General features: G+C 41.7%; 1 protein-coding gene across 4 annotated transcripts in view; it reads right to left on the bottom strand.

The window, feature by feature from the left end:
* The window catches only part of ARHGAP26 (Rho GTPase activating protein 26), a 528,120-nt gene that overhangs the window by 341,509 nt on the left and 168,026 nt on the right, over positions 1–18,585 (bottom strand). For all 4 annotated transcript variants that reach the window (XM_078150504.1, XM_021004972.2, XM_078150503.1 and 1 more), the window contains exons 6-7: positions 16,385–16,495; positions 1,324–1,428 (exon numbers count right to left, since the gene is read on the bottom strand). In XM_078150504.1, coding sequence (XP_078006630.1) covers positions 1,324–1,428; positions 16,385–16,495 — 216 coding nt within the window. The remainder of the gene's footprint in view (positions 1–1,323; positions 1,429–16,384; positions 16,496–18,585) is intronic.

The following is an 18,585-nucleotide window of genomic DNA, read 5'->3' as shown; positions in this document are numbered from 1 at the left end:
CAGGAAACTCTGAACTACACAACCTACACCTGGGCATATAACCCAAGCAGGTCAAACAAAGAAAAGTCCCACATATATCAAAAACTGGAAAGAAAGTGGGAGGCCCATTGACTAGGGGTAGGATTGGGCCAAAAGTGGTCTATGAATAGAACTCTGTACTACGCTATGCTGTAAGAAATGACAACCATGAAAAAATCAGAAAAACACGGAAAGCCTTCCATGAACCGCACAAACTGTTACAAGCAGGCCAGGAGAATAATATATGCAACTATAATTATGTAAATGAATGATGAAAGGCAGCTGACACCTGATTAATCACAATGACTAATCTCAATCCCAGAGAACAGAAATATACTCCTGGCTCTCAGTTGAAAGGGAGGAGAATACAGGTGCACAAGGTCTCTTCTGTGAAGCTGAAGTGTTGACTGGTTTTGCTTAACCGATTCACTGGCAAAACTAGGGGGGATGAGGGAAATGACCACAGAAATGGGACAGCTAAGTAGCACAGTGGATTGAGCACTGGGTCCAAAGTCAGGAAGACCCAAGTTCAAATACAGCTTCAGACATTTACTAGCTGTGTCATCCTGGGCAAACCACTTAACCTCAATTTCCTCAACTGTAATACAAAGATAATAATAGCACCTACCTCCCAGGGTTGTTAAGAGGATCCAATGATAAAATAATGGTAAGGAGCTTGGCACAGTGCCTGGCACTGCATATAGCAGGTGCTATATAAATGTTAGCTATTAAATGGCATGGAAATATTTTAAATAAAATAAGGGGAGGGAGAAGAAGAAATGCAAAAGCAAAATAATGAAAATGAGTCTAGTAATGAATTCTGCAGACTATACTAAGAATTAAAGGTCATGGGGAAGAGGCAAGAGGCCCTATCCTCACCGCTATCCCTCAGAAGAGCAAGATGACATGTAGCTACAATAAAATGGAAATGCCACTAGTTGGAGAATTTCTGATTCCTTTTTGGGCAATTAAAAAAAAACTGGCAGCAATACCTCCCCCAAAAATAAAAGTTAGCTGTGCTTTAAAAGAATGTCTAAGAGGCTAATGTCCTGAAGATGTCTGTCTCTCTGCTGCCCACAGAGTACAACTAAGACCCAGGCCAAACATAATCTGGGTTCTGTTTTCAAGGTGGTAGTCCTCAAGGCAGGACACATTTTTTTTCTTTTCTTTTTCCTTTTTTCTTTTCTTGTTTTGTAATCAACTGTCTTTAATTGCCTCACTTTCTCCAAATACACCTACTAGAAGGTAAAGACACCATACAAGTTGCCCCTCCCATCCCAAGGCCTTGGCTCTGTGTCCACTCACATTCTGTATGCTGATGGTCAACTGTGTCTTGAAGTCACTGAAATCCTTGGCAAGTTCATAACCATGATGATAGAAGGTGAAGAGTCCCTGCAGGAAGGCCAGCAGCTGTGAGGGAGGGAAGAGAAAAGGGAGTAACAAGCAGGTTTAGAAAGGGAGAATGTCTCCATGGAGCTGACTCAGTGGTAGCAGGAAATTCTAATAAGAAAATCACTGCCTTCTTAAATTGAATACCAAGATGAAAATCAAATTACTGTGCAAAAGAGCCCTTTTAACTTCGAGGAAAAAAAAATGACACATCCATAAATGTCAGGAGAGGGGATGTTTTCAAACAACAAGAACGTTTAAAAACCACCCTTCAGTTTAAAAAAGGCTAGCTGCCTATTAAAGTCACCAGAAAAAAATAAACAACTCCCTAAGATCCTTTCATATTGTACTATAATGTTCTATAACCCTTCAGGGGAAATGTTGGGGTTTTTCCCCCTAATATCTAACCTAAGTTCTCACCCACCTGCTGTAAGGAAATATAAGTGAAGTCTTGTCCCGCCCTCAGGAATGCACAGACAGCTGGGGTTTTTTGGGTTTTTAGCACACAATTTTCTAAATATCCCTTCTGTGGAAAAAGGGAATCTACTAGGGAAGTAAGGAGGAAGAGGGGGAAAGAACTGGGTAGCTCACATAATCAGGGTATAGGAAATGAAGAGTAGACATGGAGGAAGGGGTGGAGGAATCAGGCATGAACCTCACTTTGAACCAAAGTAAAGTTGAATTCTCATAGTCTAGTGGCAGGATTTTTAGTCGCTTTCTGTGAGAAATGTTTGTTATACATTCTCTCTCATTTTCTCTGTCTCTGTCTGTCTGTCTGTCTGTCTCTCTCTCTCACACACACACACACACACACACACACACACCCCTGGCACAGGAATACATTAAATATGGAAACAGATAGGCAGAAGGGACAAGGAAGAGAAGGGTTTGAGAAGGAGGGTAAAATCAGAAAGAGATAAGTAATAAGCAAAGCACACTCTAGCAAGAGAAGTTGGATCATAAAGCAAGAAAGAAATGGAAGGCAAATACATAATTAAAAACCATAACCGTGAATGTGAATGGCATGAGCAAAACATCCCTTCACAGACTGGAAACTGAATTCCCGCCAGCCTTGATTTCTCCAGGCTAAACAATGTTCCCGAAGACTTTCCAAACTTCTACTTTAAGTACTCTAGATTTTGCTTCAGAGTTACATGCCAAAAGGGAATATCATCTTATAATAACAACCTAAACAAGACTAAGAGGAAAGATTACATCAGGGACATCTCGAACGATCATACTCTTCATTCAGATAAGAGATATGATTTTTTTATTTTTTAAGTATATTGGATCACCAAATTGCATTTCACTTGTGGTCCACTACTACTTCCTGATCTCTCTTGGCGGGATAGAGCTGTCTCGCTGAGTACTGTTGTAGTTACTTTCCCTTCCTTAAAAGACTGAAGTACTTTAAGGCCCAGAACTATGGAAAATCAGCCTAGCACATTTTACATATGAGAATAATGAGACTTATAGAAGTCAAATGACTTACCCAAGACGACACAGCTAGTAAATGACAAGGCACACATTTTTCTTAATGGCTTTTATCCTTTGTGAATCCACCTAATTCTCTGACTACAAATAGCAACCTTATAACCTGTGTCATCATTCCTGATTCATTAAGTAAATGTACAAGTTCTTGAGTTCAAGGTCTCTGAAAACCTCAGTGCTTAGAATAGTCCCTGAGATGAGGCACGCGCTTAACAAATGCTTGGTGATTGATGAACAACAAGGAATCATATGCTGCTGGTGGTTGCTCACGGGTGTAGGACTCATTTATAGAAAACAAAATCTTTCAAGGAATCTCAGCATCTTGGTTAGTTTAGAAAGAGATAAATCACTTTGTACCATTCCCCAACCGGGCTTCCTTAACCCTCATTTTCAAAATAGGAAAGAGAACTATGTCTAAAAACTACAGGCCAATAAGCTTGACTCAAATGCACTACCTTCCATATTCATGAACTCTGAAATTCCCTTATCTGATCACAATCTGCTGTTTTTCATCTTCATTACGACCTCCAATTCCTCCACCCTGCCTCAGTTCTTACCCAAGCCATCAACCCTTCACTGGCTGTACATGCCTCCCTTACCCATCCTGACCCCTTGGTGAACCATTTCAGCTCTATACACTATACTACACTCCAGTCCATTAGCACCTTATTCTATCCCCAATCTTACATCGCAAAGCCTCAGCCTTACAGAGGCTTACTTAATTACTCCCACCACCCTTTACATATGGTCCTACTTACATGCTGCTGAATGAAGCTAGAGGAAAACCATGCAAGCAAGCTGATTGGATCCACTCCCAATTAATGCTACAGAATTTCAAATGGGCTCCTCACTATGGTAATATAATCTTTTTTATACCTCCCTAATTAACTCATCATGCCACTAAACAGAGTGGCTCTTCCAAACCTTTTCATCCCAGATGCCTTCTGCCACTATCTTCTCCTTTATCCCTATCTCACATAATGAGATGGTCCTCTTTTCCAAGGAAAACCCCTGTACTTGTACAAATGACCCCATTCCTTACCATCTTCTCCAACAGATAAGTCCCACTCCTACTATTCTTCAATCACAAGTCTGCTGACCGGGACTCATGCCCACAAACATGACTGTGTTTTGTACATTCTCAAAAAAAACCCAAAACACCTAACACTTAATCCATCAATCCCCGCTAGCTTTCATCCCATATCTCTTCTCCTCCCCTCTATTACTAATGCCCATCAATGAGGTCAAGAATTCCCTAAAGTATTGATGCATTTGGTATATTGACATTCTGCTTAATAAGCATATTAGCATAAAATGGATTTTGTTCATTGAAAAAATTTTAATTATTTTAAATAACGAAATGTATTTTCTTCATCATCAATCTTTCAAATGACTACTCCAAAGTGAATAACAAAGGAAATTCAACTTACTTTTATAGAATAAGCAGCAAGTACCTATTTCCAAAGGATGTGCTACAATCCCAGGCATGTTCTTGGTCTACTCTAAATCCATTACCCACACCAGTGTTGCAATTTGTTGACATGACAGGCCCCACATCCCTGGAGAGACTTCTCAAAGCTAAGGCCTAGCCCCTCTCTACTCTACTTCTAATGATGTCTGAAAGGTAAAGGGAGGTGAAAGGAACAGAAACAGAAGGAGAGGTAAACCCTACATTTCTTCACCTTCTCTATCATTCCCCTCATCCTAAGCTCATTAAATGATACTATATAAGTACAGAAACCAAGACAACCAGAGTCAGAAAATTCAACTGGAGATACAGGTCAGTGATAACTCCTACAAAGGGAAAGTGCCTACATTGAAATTCCTCTTGCAGCTGTCCAAAAGCATCCGACTTACACTACAATCCGAAAAGAAGGTTTTCTTTCCTACCCCCCCCACCACCACCACCAAAAGAGTGCTAGTCTCACCCTTTTTCATTGTTCTGGGAAAGAAGTTAGTTAGCAGTAAGCAAACAGAACACTAATGAGCAACTCTAATTAACAGAATCCTCCAGGCTACTGGGAGGCAAGAGTAACCACAGAAAACTGTCTCTGCATCTTAGCTGACATGTACATTTAATTGCTTCTCTCATCCTATACTGGAAAAATCATTTGCATGTTTTTCCCATCCATCTTGACCCTTCCAATGCCCAAGGTAGCATTCTACATTTCTTTTCCCTTTCTCAGTCAAACTTCTAGAGAAAGCTGTCTGTATTTATTAAGTACCTATTGTATTCCTGGAATTGTGCTAAGTGCTAGATATAAAGACCAAGAACAATAACAAAACAAACATGAACATGGATAATTGTGTGTATGGAGGGAATGGGGAAGAGAGGGAGGAGAGGAAGAGAGAGAGAGAGAGAGAGAGGAGAGAGAGAGAGAGAGAGAGAGAGAGAGAGAGAGAGAGAGAGAGAGAGAGAGAGAGAGAGAGAGAGAGAGAGAGAGAGGGAGAGAGAGAGAGGGAGGGAGAGGGAGAGAGAGGGAGGGAGAGGGAGAGAGAGAGAACGAACGAACAAGAACAGGGCAGTACAGGCCTCAGGAGCACTTTGGGAATCCCCTGAGGAGGTGGGAAAGAAAGAGAGAATTCAGTCTCCCCTCCTCCCCATTGGACAGGAGCTCTTATCAGTGACTTGCCCAGAAGGAAACACCCCATCCAGCAGTTGCAGAGCTCATCAGTTGATGAAGAAGATTCCATGTTTCCAAATCTAGCCTTGATTACAATCCATAGGTTTTCAATGGAATTTAAATCAGGTAAGTTCCTCTGTCATTGAAGTATATGTACTTTCATCTCTTAGATAAAGTTCCTAACTTTTTCATTATGATTGCCTTCCCCCCTTCAAAGTGCTACAAACTCCAAAATTTTCTTTTCTTTCTCTCCTCTCACAAAACTCCCATTCTCAAAAGGATAGTGGATTATTTGAGGAAAGAAATTCACCGTCAAGTAGGAATGATAGACAGGCCCAACCCTGGGGGATGTATTTACATTTCAAAAGAGGGGCAGATTAATCCTAGAGAATCTCCATTTGGTAGAACTCTGTGGGAGATAATTCATTTTCCAAGTAATTATCTGATGTAGTAGGAGGAGCATTAAGCTTAAACTTAGGGGTGTCCTGGGTTCAAAACCTGATTCTAACACTGTGTTACCATGGAAAAGTCCCTTAACCTCCCTGGACTTCAGGTTCCTCACATGCCAGATGGGGTTAATAATACCTGTACTACCTACAGGATTGTTGGGAGGGTAGACCTTGTAATCATCAAAACATTAGAGAAACATAAGGTGTTGCTACTATTTTACCTGACCCTGACCCAATCGGAGAACAATCAAAGAACAGCCCTGAATTCGGCATTTTGCTCAGGCAAATTGGACTATTGGATATTCCCTGAACTCATCATGCTGTTTTCTGCCTGCAAGCATTTGTACAAGTCTTTGTCCTGTCTTGAATGAACTCCCTCCCCATCTCCGCTTCTCAGAACCCTTAGCTGTCTGGTCCTCTTTGAAAATGAAGGACGAACTACAACTTCAAAGCTCCACTCAAGTGTTATCTCTTCTTTGAAGCTTTACCTGATGTCCCTGGCTGTTGGTGTTTTCCCCTTGCCAAATGACTCTATATTTATATATCCAACTCTTCTCCCTGCCCCCTTAGTATAGTGTAAGCTCCATGAGGGCAGGAGTTCTTTCATTTTTATCATTTTGTATCTCTAGCCTAGCACAGTGACATCTCTTTTTATTACATTAAACTCCCATATTCTCCCTCTCTGCATCTGCCCTTTCAGTAAAGACTCTTCCCAATCTGAACTCATACAGCAACTCTGTTACATACACACTAATCATACATCACCTCGTATTCTAGTTACTTGAGTATGTGTCCCATGGGCCAACTAGATTATGGGCTTCATGTGCGGTCATACTGCGTCTTATTTAATCTCTAATTCCTTTAGCAGAAAGAAGCATGTTTTACTATGTGTTCCACATATAGTAAAAATTCTATAAAGATTAGTTGGAGTGAAGTCATGGGTATGGGGGACCAGCGAAGTCTCCTACAGTCATAAAATAACACCTTATACAGAGAGAGGCCAGTGCAGGCATTTGAAGAGAGATCAGGTAAAACCATCAGGAGGTCAGGCTTCAGAGTCCCTTGCCCTCTCTGGGTCTCCCAGCAAAGGGTTCCTAGAAGTGTAGAATACTGAAGGAGCCTTGTTGCACTAGGCCTTCCTTTGTTCACCTTCAGACCACAGGGACTGGCCTACCTGCCATTCCTTGGATACAATATTCCTTTTCTCTCCTCTGAGCCTTTGCCCAGGCTTTTGCCTCTACCTGGCATGTTCTCTCTTTTCACCTCCACCCTTCAAAATCCCTAGTTTTTTTTAAGGCTCAGATCAAGCGCCACCTCCTCAGAGGGAAGGAATGAGGAAGGAGTGAGGAAAGAGAGAGGGAAAGAGGGAAGGAATGAGGAAGGAGTGAAGAAAGAGAGAGAAGAAAAGAGGGAAGGAATGAGGAAAGGGTGAAGGAAGAGAGAGAAGAAAAGAGGGAAGGAATGAGGAAAGGGTGAAGGAAGAGAGAGAGATTAGAAGGAATGAGAAAGGGGTGAGGGAAGAGAGAGGAAGGAGGGAAGGAATGAGGAAGGAGAAAAGGAAGAGAGAGAAAGAAAAGGAAAGAATGAGGAAGGAGTGAAGGAAGAGAGAAGAAAAGAGGGAAGGAATGAGGAAAGGGTGAAGGAAGAGAGAGAGATTAGAAGGAATGAGAAAGGGGTGAGGGAAGAGAGAGGAAGGAGGGAAGGAATGAGGAAGGAGAAAAGGAAGAGAGAGAAAGAAAAGGAAAGAATGAGGAAGGAGTGAAGGAAGAGAGAAGAAAAGAGGGAAGGAATGAGGAAAGGGTGAAGGAAGAGAGAGAGATTAGAAGGAATGAGAAAGGGGTGAGGGAAGAGAGAGGAAGGAGGGAAGGAATGAGGAAGGAGAAAAGGAAGAGAGAGAAAGAAAAGGAAAGAATGAGGAAGGAGTGAAGGAAGAGAGAAGAAAAGAGGGAAGGAATGAGGAAAGGGTGAAGGAAGAGAGAGAGATTAGAAGGAATGAGAAAGGGGTGAGGGAAGAGAGAGGAAGGAGGGAAGGAATGAGGAAGGAGAAAAGGAAGAGAGAGAAAGAAAAGGAAAGAATGAGGAAGGAGTGAAGGAAGAGAGAAGAAAAGAGGGAAGGAATGAGGAAAGGGTGAAGGAAGAAAGAGATTAGGAGGAAGGAATGAGGAAAGGGTGAAGGAAGAAAGAGATTAGGAGGAAGGAATGAGGAAAGGGTGAAGGAAGAAAGAGATTAGGAGGAAGGAATGAGAAAGGGGTGAAGGAAGAGAAAGAGGGAAGGAATGAGAAAGTGAGGGAAGAAACAGGAAGGAGGGAAGGAATGAGGAAGGGGTGAAGGGAGAGAGAAGAAGGAGACAGTATGAGAAAGGGATAAGGGAAGAGGGAGGGAAAGAGAAGAAATGAGGAAGGAGTGAGGGAAGAGAGGGAGGAGGGAAAGAATGAAGGACTGAGGGAAAAGAGAGAGGGAAAGAAGGGAGGAATGAGGAAGAGGTGAGGGAAGAGAGAAGGAGGAGGGAAGGAATGAGGAAGGGGTGAGGGAAGGGAGAGAGGAAGGGAGAGAGGAAGGGAGAGAGGAAAGGAGGGAAGGAATGAGGAAGAGGTGAAGAAGGGAGAGAGGGAAGGAGGAAGAGGGAGAGGCAGAAAGAGACCTAGCAGAGGAAGAGGGACAGGAACAGGGAAAAAGAGCTAGGGACTGAGCCAGAGACAGATGGAGACAGAGACAAAAGCAAACTTCCCTTTCATAGACTGTGGGGATGGGCAGCTCCTCCAACAAGAATCAGTCTCCTTGACTGTCAGCTAGCCAATCATCTTTTAAATGATTTTTTTTAAGTGAGCAAAGAACGGATTTTAAAGTGAGGAGGGATTAGATTCCAGGCACGAAAATTCCTTGCCAGTGCAAAGGCTTGGAAATGGGAGATGTGAGTGTTTTATGTGAGGAGGAGAAAGAAGGCAAGTTTGGCTAGATAATGGAAGCTGGAAAGACAGGTTGGGGCCGGGCTGCAAAGCAAAATCAACAAGCACCTACTATGTGCCAGGCACTATAATAAGTGGCTGTGAATACAAAGAAAGTTATCAAATAGTCGTTACCCTCCAGGAGTTCACAATCTAATGGGGGAGACATTCTGCAAAAACTACATACAATCAAGATGTATACTGGGTAATTTGGAGATACCACAAGGAAGGCACGAGCATTAAGGGGGATAGGGAAAAGCTTCTTGTAGATGATGGGATTTCAGTGGAAACTTGAAGGAAGTCAGGGAAGCCAGGAGATCCAAATGAGGACGGAAAAAAATTCCAGACATGGAAGACAGCCAGGAAAAATGCTCCAAGTCAGGAGATGGGGTGTTATGTGTGAGGAACAGAAAGGAGGCTGGTGTCACTGATTGTGGGGTACCTGAGGTGAGTGAGGTGTAGGAAGACTGGAGAGAGAGGACGGGGCTGGGTTATGAAGGGCTCTGAACACCAAACAAAGGATTTTATAGTTGATCTTGGAGGTAATAGGGTGACACTGGAGTTGACTGAATAAAGGTGAGGGGATGATATGATCAGACTGGCACTTTAGGAAGATCAATTTGATAACTGAGTGGTGGGTGGACTGGAGTGGGGGGAGGCTTGAGGCAGGGAAACCGATCAGCAGGCTATTGCAATAGTCCAGGCATAAAGCAATGAGAACCTGTATTAAGGTGGTGGCAATGTCAGAGGAGATAAGGAGGAATACACAAGAAATGTTATGAAGGGGGCAGCTAGGTGGTGTAGTGGATAGAGCACCGGCCCTGAAGTCAGGAGTACCTGAGTTCAAATCTGGTCTCAGACCGAACACTTGGCACTTACTAGCTGTGTGACCCTGGGCAAGTCACTTAACCCCAACTGCCTTAAAATAAAAAAAAAAGAAAGAAAAGAAATGTTATGAAGGTAAAATCAACAAAACTTGGCAACTGACTGGATATGGGGCATAAGAAAAGTCAGAAGTCAGTGATGACACCTAAACTGAGAGTCTAGATGACTGGGAGAATGGTGGTCCCCTGAGAGTAATAAGGAAGTAAGGAAGAAGGGCAGGTTGGGGGCAAGGGGACGGGGGGGATGGGGGGGTTAATGAGTCCAGTTTTGGATCTGCTGAGTTTAAGATGCCTGCGGGACAATCTGAGATGTCTAATAGGAAGCTGGCTATGCAAATCTGGAGGTTAGGAGAGAGGTTAGGGCTGGGTGAGGAGATCTGAGAAGTATCGGCACAGAGAAGATATTGAATCCCCTGGAGGTGACGAGATCACAAGGCAAAACAGGATACAGGGAGAAGAGAAGAGAGCCTAAGACAATGCCCACCACTAGTGGGCATGACCTGGAAAAAGATCCACCAAAGAAGAAGGAGAAAGAGTGGTCAGGTAAGAGAACCAGGAGAGAGTGGTGTTACGAAAGCCTGGAGAGAAGAGAGGGAAAGGGATGATTGAGAGTGTCAAAGGCTACAGGGAGATGAAGAGGTATGAGAACTGAGAAAAGGTCATTAGACTTGGCAACTAATTAAGAGATCCCTGGTAACTTTGGAGAGAGCAATTTCAGTCAAATGATGAAGTCAGAAGCCAGACTGCAGAGTTAAGAAAGTGAGAAGAAAGGAAGTATAGGCATTGATCGTAGACAGTCTACTCAAAAGGAGGAGAGAGATGGGATGACAGCAGCAGGGATGGAGAGATCAAGAAGGGGAGAATGTACAAAGTAATTAGGGATGATGGAGCAAGAAGGAATCAGGATAGGCCTCATATAGAAGGTGGAACTTGTACTAAGCCTTGAAGGAAGTTAGAGAATCCACAGGGCAAAGAATATAAAGGAATATACACACCCCAGGCATGGGAATCACACACAGCCCGTGCAAAGTCAAAAAGACAGAAAATATGGACAGATGAGTGGATTAATAGATGGAATAAGCATTTATTAAGCCCCTACTATGTGCCAGGCACTATGTATGCTAAGTGCTTTAGAAACAGGTCATTTGAGCCTCACAACAGCCTTGGGAGTTAAGGCCACTATTTTACAATTGAGACAGAGGTTAAATGACTTTCTCCCAGTCACACATAGTGTCTGAGACCACATTTAAACTCAAGTCTTCCTGACTCCAGGTCCAACACTACATCAACTGTGCTACCTAAACTGCCTCAACATCTAGAAATAACAAGTTATAATGTTGTCTTTGGGAAACAGTAAGGAATCTAGTTTGACTGGGACACAGAATGCGGAAAGAAAAATCATGCGCTGCAGAGGAGCTCTGGAAATATGATAACATCCTGGCAAGTGGTGAGGAAGGCTTGAACCAGGAAGGGTAGTCATGTGAGTGAAGAGAATGAATGAAAGAGACCTTGCGGAGAGAGAAATGACAAGACTTGAGAAAACGTTTCAACCCTTTGCAATTTGGCTTCGAACATCATCACAGTCACTGAAAAAACCATCTTTTGCCTGTATTTACTTCTCCAGTGCTTAGCCACTGTCTGACCCATTGTAAGTGCTTAATAAATGATTGTTGTCTGAATGACTCATCACTAAACTTCAACTACTCTACCCAAAGTAAACAGTTACCAATGGTCTATTAATTATCCTATCTGATGGCTTCTTCTCAATCCTCATTCTGCAGGACAACATGGCTGAATTTCTCTCCCTCGGAAAGTCTCTCTGAGTTTTCTCAGTAAGGTCTCCTGCTTTGTCATCCAAGTCTTGACCTCCCTCCCCCCAAATAACGGAGTCTCCCCAAGGCTCAGCCATGATGGTTTTTCTGTACTCTTTCATTTGATGACTAAATAATTTAATAATCATTTCTATACACATCACTCCCTTATCCAATCCTGGTCCAAGCTCCAGGAGAACATGTCCAACTGCCAATTAGATATTCCGATGTGTAAGTCTCTTAAACTTGACATTTGCAAATTACAACTTATCCTTTACCCCAAAACCTAACTCCCTCCTGAACTTCCTTAATCCTTTCAAGAGTAGCAGTCACCCACATTCACAATCTCAGCAGGTTATTTCTGAATTCCCACTCCCATCCTACATATCCTAATCAATCATTTGCCAAACTTTGTCTTTTCTACCTTAACAAGTGTTGCAAAAGCCTTCTATGTGGTGACCCTGCCTCAAGTCTCTCCCCACTCCAAACAATCTTCCACAAACTTCTAAAGTCAATCAAAAAGCATGTATGAAGTTCTTGTGTGCTAGCCAACTGATTTTCCTAAAGCACAGGTCTGAACATGTCACTTACTTCCCTACCACAAACTCGATCAAATGTAAACTCTGCTGTTTGACATTTAAATCCCTTCAAAATCTGGCCTTTCCAACCTTGTTCCAGCTTACTGCCCTTCCTACCCTCTGCAGTCCAGTTTGTCCAGCCTTCTAGCTGTTCTTCACAGATAATGCTCTCTCCCTCATCTCTGGGCCTTCTCACTAGCTCTAGTGAACTAGATGCCTAGAATACATTCCCTCCTTACCCCAGCCTTCTTGCAGAGCTCTGCTCAAACACAGCCTTCTACATGAAACCTCTTCTGTTCCATCAAGCTCTACTGCTCTCCCCACTACCACCACATTGTATTTCTCTGGAACATTTTCTTACATACTTCTATCTGTACAGGTTGTCATTCCCCACTAGACCTAAGTTCCTTGAGCATAGGGACTGTTTATTTTTGCCTCTGGGCTGCCAAGGCCTAGCACAATATCTAGTAAGTGCTTAAGAAATGCTTGTTGATAGATAAATCTACTTCAAACTGATTCAGAAGAAGGGTAGGTTTGTGGGAATCACAGGAATTGTAGAATTGTCATTGAAACACCCCTGGGTTAATAAATTGTTTTTAATATCATCAATAACCAGATAAGGGAACTGAAATACTGTGTTAGAAGACCTGACAAGTAAAATGGTCAAGACTAACATTCTGATTTCCTAATTTAATTCATGAAGTGAGACATCAGTGCCTCAAGAGAGACACTGAAGCTCTACGTGCAAGGGAAAGGAACTATTTGGAAAAGAAGGTGACATTAAAACAAAGGATATCCATTTTGAAGAACCATGCAATTCCCACAGGGCAATCTTTCCTTCTCTTCTTCTGCTATTAAATTCTGAGCACAATTCATTGTCCACATATAGTATCTGTCCAAGGTAAACCACTGATGGGCTGTAGATATAATTTTATCATAGTCTGGACAATTAGCATCCTTCAGCCACTAAGTTTTTCCTATTTCAGTAGGTTGGACTCTTTGAGGCAATTAGGCAGTGCCATGGTCACACCTGTGTTCAAATCTCACCTCAGACAAGTACTAGTTCGGACCCTGAACCAGTCACGTTGTTTGCCTCAATTTCCTCATCTGTAAGATGAGGATGACAATAGCACCTACCTTCCAGGGTTGTTATGAGGATCAAATGAAATAATATATGTGAAGTGTTTAGCACAGTGCCTGGCATAGAGTAGGTGCTTACAGTGCTTACGGACTGACTGATTTGCAATGCCACTTAGGCAACTAGGAAGCATTGTGTGTAAATGCACTAAGTTTGGAGTCTGAGAGATCCGAGTGCAAACACAGCCATAAATATTTACTAGCTCTGTGACAATGGGCAAAATACTTCACTTTTGTCAGCCTCAGTTTCCTCATTTGTAAAATGGGGATAATAACAGCAGTCCCTATCTCACAGGGTTGTGAAGACTAACTGAGACATGGTGCTGATCAAATTTCCCAGAGTCTTTCAAAGTTATTTGATTTTACAGTATTAATGTTACTGTTTTTCTGGTACTACTCACTTCATTTGCATTCGTTCACGTAAGTCTTCCGAGGCTTCTCTGAAACAACCCCCCCTCACAATTTCTCACAACACAACAGTATTCCATCACATTCATATCTGTTCAGTCGTTCCCCAATTGATAGACACCTTCTCTATTTCTTTGCCATCACAAAAAGAGCTGCTATAAATATTTTTGTACATATGGGTCATTTTCCTCTTTCTTTGATCTCTTTGGGGGCACAGACCTAAAAGTGACATCGCTCAGTCATAATTTTATAGCTATGGGAGCATAAGTCGACATTTCTTTCCAGAATGGCTGGACCAGTTCATAGCTCTTTTAACAGTGCCTATTTTTCCACACAATAGTTGTCATTTTTATTTCTCTTCAACTCTGCCAATCTGATGAATATAAGGTTTTCTTTGCAGTCAACAAGTAAGCACCTTTCACTTAAAGGTTAATTACAGGTCTACAAAGATACATTGTTTATAAGAACCATTGCCTTCCCTTCTCATAGCTTCATCGTGGATGCCTTTAAGTGGGTGAGCAGATAATTGTCATAAAGTTTTCTAGGAAATATCAAAGTAGATACGAGTCAGTAGTTATGAATATTCCCCAGGTTGCCTTTTTTTCTTGGTAGTAATAACGAATTCCATATTTTCCCCCAAATGTTTGGATACTCTTTTCTCTTTTAGTTATCTCAAGAATAAATCCCCCAATCCCCTTAAAATCAGATTAGTCATCTCTCACATGGAGCTCCCCTATGTATAATTGTTCCAATCTGCTCTTCCTGTCCTTATTGTCTTTTACGATCGTTTCTATTTCCTCGGGCTGTGCATCTATGGCTGTGGTTTTAGATTCTGAATGTGCTGGATTCTTTATAATTGAAGAAAAGAGCTTGTCCTTGAAATGCTTAAACATCTTTTGATCTTTCCTGTTTTCAGTCTGTTCATCGTCTTCCTTTCCATTTTCACCCTTGGATTCCTTGATTGGGAATCTAGATGATGGGGACTGGCTAGGTCTCTCACCAAACTTCCTGTGAATTTGTTTTTCTCTCCACTGCTTCTCACTATTTTACAAGGCAAAACTGCTTCTAATCTTCCACCATGCTCCTCTATAAAATGTTACTGAAGAGTTTATATTCTAAACCGGTGTTGCCTTTGGCTGCTATATCCCTGCACTTGGCAAGGAGACCAAGCATTTGCTGGCTAAAGCTTCTCCCTGAAACAAAGAGCCATCTTTATAACATCAATATTCTTCCTGTGATGCCATATGACTGCAAGTGAAAGGATACTACAGTCTCCAAAGAATTAAGAGCTCTAGGTCATCCAGAGGACAATGGAGAAGCATATACAAATAGGCTGCAACACATAGCCAATGAAGAATTATTCACAATAAGCAGCATAAAGCATAGTATTGGAGAGAAGTATGCCTAGAAAAGGAGGTGGAGTGAGGTTACACCAGACGGAGAGCCAGTGTAACTCATGCAACGCCAAGACATCTGGAGGAAGGTTCCTACTCATTGGGTAGACACCTTGTGGAAAGGACATAAATAATGTACATGACAAGATGAGGATGGGTTGTAATTTATACAATTAGATATTTATGTTGATGTGATCAAAGGATCATCAAATTATGGAAATAACTCCAGTTATCATGTTCCAAGGTTCTACCTGACATAGGAAATAACTGTGAATATGAATTCCAAATTGGCATGGCATAGTGAAAAAAGTCAGAAGACAGGGATACCATTTGAATGAAGATGCCAGCGTAGGGTCTGCACCAGAAATCCCATACTAGCTGGATGGTTGTACAATCTGTGGTGAGAAGGTGCCGCAAAGATACCTTTAGGACACAAAGGGTCAAGCCTCAAGGCAATAGGGTAACAGAATTTGGGATTAAGGGCACATCCAAATGAAATCACCAACACTAAAGAATCGTATAGGCTAAGGGTTGTTTTCTCTAGCCAAATGAAATCATAAGTATTAAAGAATTGTATGAGCTAAGGGTTGTTTTCCCCCCACACTACATGGCTCATTCAAGCATACAACCATTATAAAATTCCTACTATGTGCAAAATCCCACATAACCCAACTTCCAAACTGCCCAGTTCATAACAAATATGTTGCTAGGAATCACATTCCCCAGCTGAAGAATGATGAGAACTAGATTTTCTTATTCTCTTGAATTACCATGCGAAATAAGTGTTTTCAGAATCCATTCTAGGAAAGAGAAGGGAAGCTTCTAGGTTTCACCCTTTTCTTCCTCCTACGTCTTTTATCTCTTGGTGGTAGTGTATTGTTTTGTTGAATGAGTTGGAAATATATGCTGGTTTTTTACCAAAGGAAGAGCACTTTCAAGGTTCAGAAAGGTGTGAGAGAAGGTGAGGGGGAATTAATACTTCGATGGCAAGAGAAGAGTCAATCAGCTTAGCAACCCTACATTAGGAATAGTGTTTATCTCATGCCAGGACCAGAACAATCTAGTGTACAATGTTACTCCAAGGGTAACCAACAGTCCAAGTTAATGTAATTATCTGCTATGGAATACTGATTCATTATTACCTTAGCTAGGATGGGAAAACTGTGCCAGTCAACTTCTTCCCCAAAAAATGTAAAGCCATTTCCAAACCACTAATAGTCTCCACACACCCTTAAAATACTCAGTATTTACTTACAGGCTCCACGAACTCAAACATCTTCCTTTCTTGGACTTCCTGCACCTTGAAGACATACTCAAGGGAGACTTCATAAAAATGCTGCCGGACCAGATCCACCTGGCTGTCTGCCTACAAAGAAGAGAGGACACAAGAGAAAATCAGAAATCGCTACCCAATCCCATTCACCGGTGACAAAAGAAAAAGGTAGCATCACAGGCCCGGCACTCAAATACAGAAATAAAAAGGCAGTCTACTGCTCACCCTCGCAAAGAGAGCCAAAGAGTTACACTAGGTAAGGTGTTAGTTCTTAACCTAAGGTTTTATATCACACGCGTGCGCATGCGCACACACACAGACAACACAACACACACACACACACACACACACACACACACACACACACACACACACACACGCATGTTAGGAGCCTCAGTTCTAGACTTCCAGAACCTAAGAGGGTTTGGGTTTTTTTCACACTATCCCGACCAATGTCATGTGAGCACTTCAATAATATAGTTATTCCTTCCACACCACAATTTTCCCCATCATGGTTTCGATGCTTTATAGGTCAGCATAAGAAATTAAATAGGAATTTCTTGGGAGTTTTGCAGAAGCCACAGAGAACACCCAAAGGGCAACAGATGATATAGAGACAAATCCTTAACCCAAATTTTACAATAAGGTACTGTAAACACCCCATAAAAGAAAAAGAAAAAAAATCAGACTTCTTCTATGGTACAAAGGGAGAGACAAAAAATGCTACACAGATTTTCCAGATCACGGGGCTGCCATCCCTGTAATCCCTGCAATGCGGAAGGGATAACTGTACATGCTAGGGGAATGTCTATACCTGTGATTTTACTGGTCAGAGGGAACACCTGCTGAGGAAACTTCTTATCAGTATGAATCAGAGCACTGGAAGGAAGAAGTGAATTCAAATCCAGCCTTAGACACTTGCTAGAAGTGTGACTCTGGGCAAGTCACTTAACCCCTGTTTGCCTCCATTTCCTCATCTATAAAATGGGAGTAGTAATAGCACCTACCTCCCAAAGATATCGTGAGGATAAAATGATATCATATTTGTAAAGTCCTTTGCAAATCTTATATTGTTTGTTTAGTTTTTTTTGTTCAGTCATTTTTCAGTCACGTCTGACTCTTCCATGATCCTACTTGGAGTTTTCTTGGCAAAGATACTACAGTAGTTTGCCATTTCCTTCTCCAAACTGAGGCAAACAGGATTAAGTAACTTGCCTAGGGTCACATAGCTAGTACGTGTTTGAGAGCAGATTTGAAATCAGGAAGATAAGTCTTCCTGACTCCAGGCCTGGCACTCTATCTACTGTGCCACCCAGCTGCCCTGATATGTATGAATATGAGCGGCATATCCACAATTAGAAAAAATTTATACCTCTCTTAGCCAAGAAATATACTAAGATATTATTCACAAATCAGCATTTCTCATTCCAGCTGAATTCACCAACTGTGTGCGCGCGCACACACACACACACACACACACACATACATATATATATATACATACAGAATTGCCTAGAGAATTGAGTAACTTGACCAGGGTCACACAAGCAATATTTATCAGAGGAAGAAGCTGAGTCCCAGGTCTATATCATATGTTATTGTATTGTATTATTTATTAATTCATTTAGTAATAAATAAATAAATGAAAGCCTGTACCTGGTAAATTGTCAGTTTTCCTTCAAGACTAGTAATCAGATTACTCTTACCTTTCAAATTCAATGTCCATATCCTTATCCACTGTGAACACACATTATATGCGTGTGTGCGTGTGTGTATGCCTGCACAATGAGATGTGTCTATGTCTATTTTCTATCATTTTAACAGCTGATATACATATGACTCTGAAATGTGCAAAATGGTTTATATTCTATTCTCCCATTTGAGCATTATGACTCCCTGGGGAAAGTGATACCTGAATTATTATATCCACTTTAAAGATAAGGAAATGGAAATTCAGAAAGATTAAGTGACTTGCCCATGGCCATACCACTGGTGTTGTCAGAAGTGATACTGGAACCCAGATGTGCACACTACCCACTGGCCACCTAAATACTGCATATATGTAGACCTATGACTCGTCCAACTGCAGGCATATATGACAGGCATGCAGATGTGTGTATAGTAAAACTGCTACACCAAGGTCTGACAAGTAAAAAGAGTCAACCGGGAAAAAATCCACTGAT

Source organism: Phascolarctos cinereus, unplaced genomic scaffold (assembly GCF_003287225.1).
Source record: "Phascolarctos cinereus isolate Bilbo 61053 unplaced genomic scaffold, phaCin_HiC Scaffold_2;HRSCAF=192, whole genome shotgun sequence".
In the NCBI taxonomy this organism is placed as follows: domain Eukaryota; kingdom Metazoa; phylum Chordata; class Mammalia; order Diprotodontia; family Phascolarctidae; genus Phascolarctos; species Phascolarctos cinereus.
This window is presented reverse-complemented; position numbering and strand designations above follow the sequence as displayed.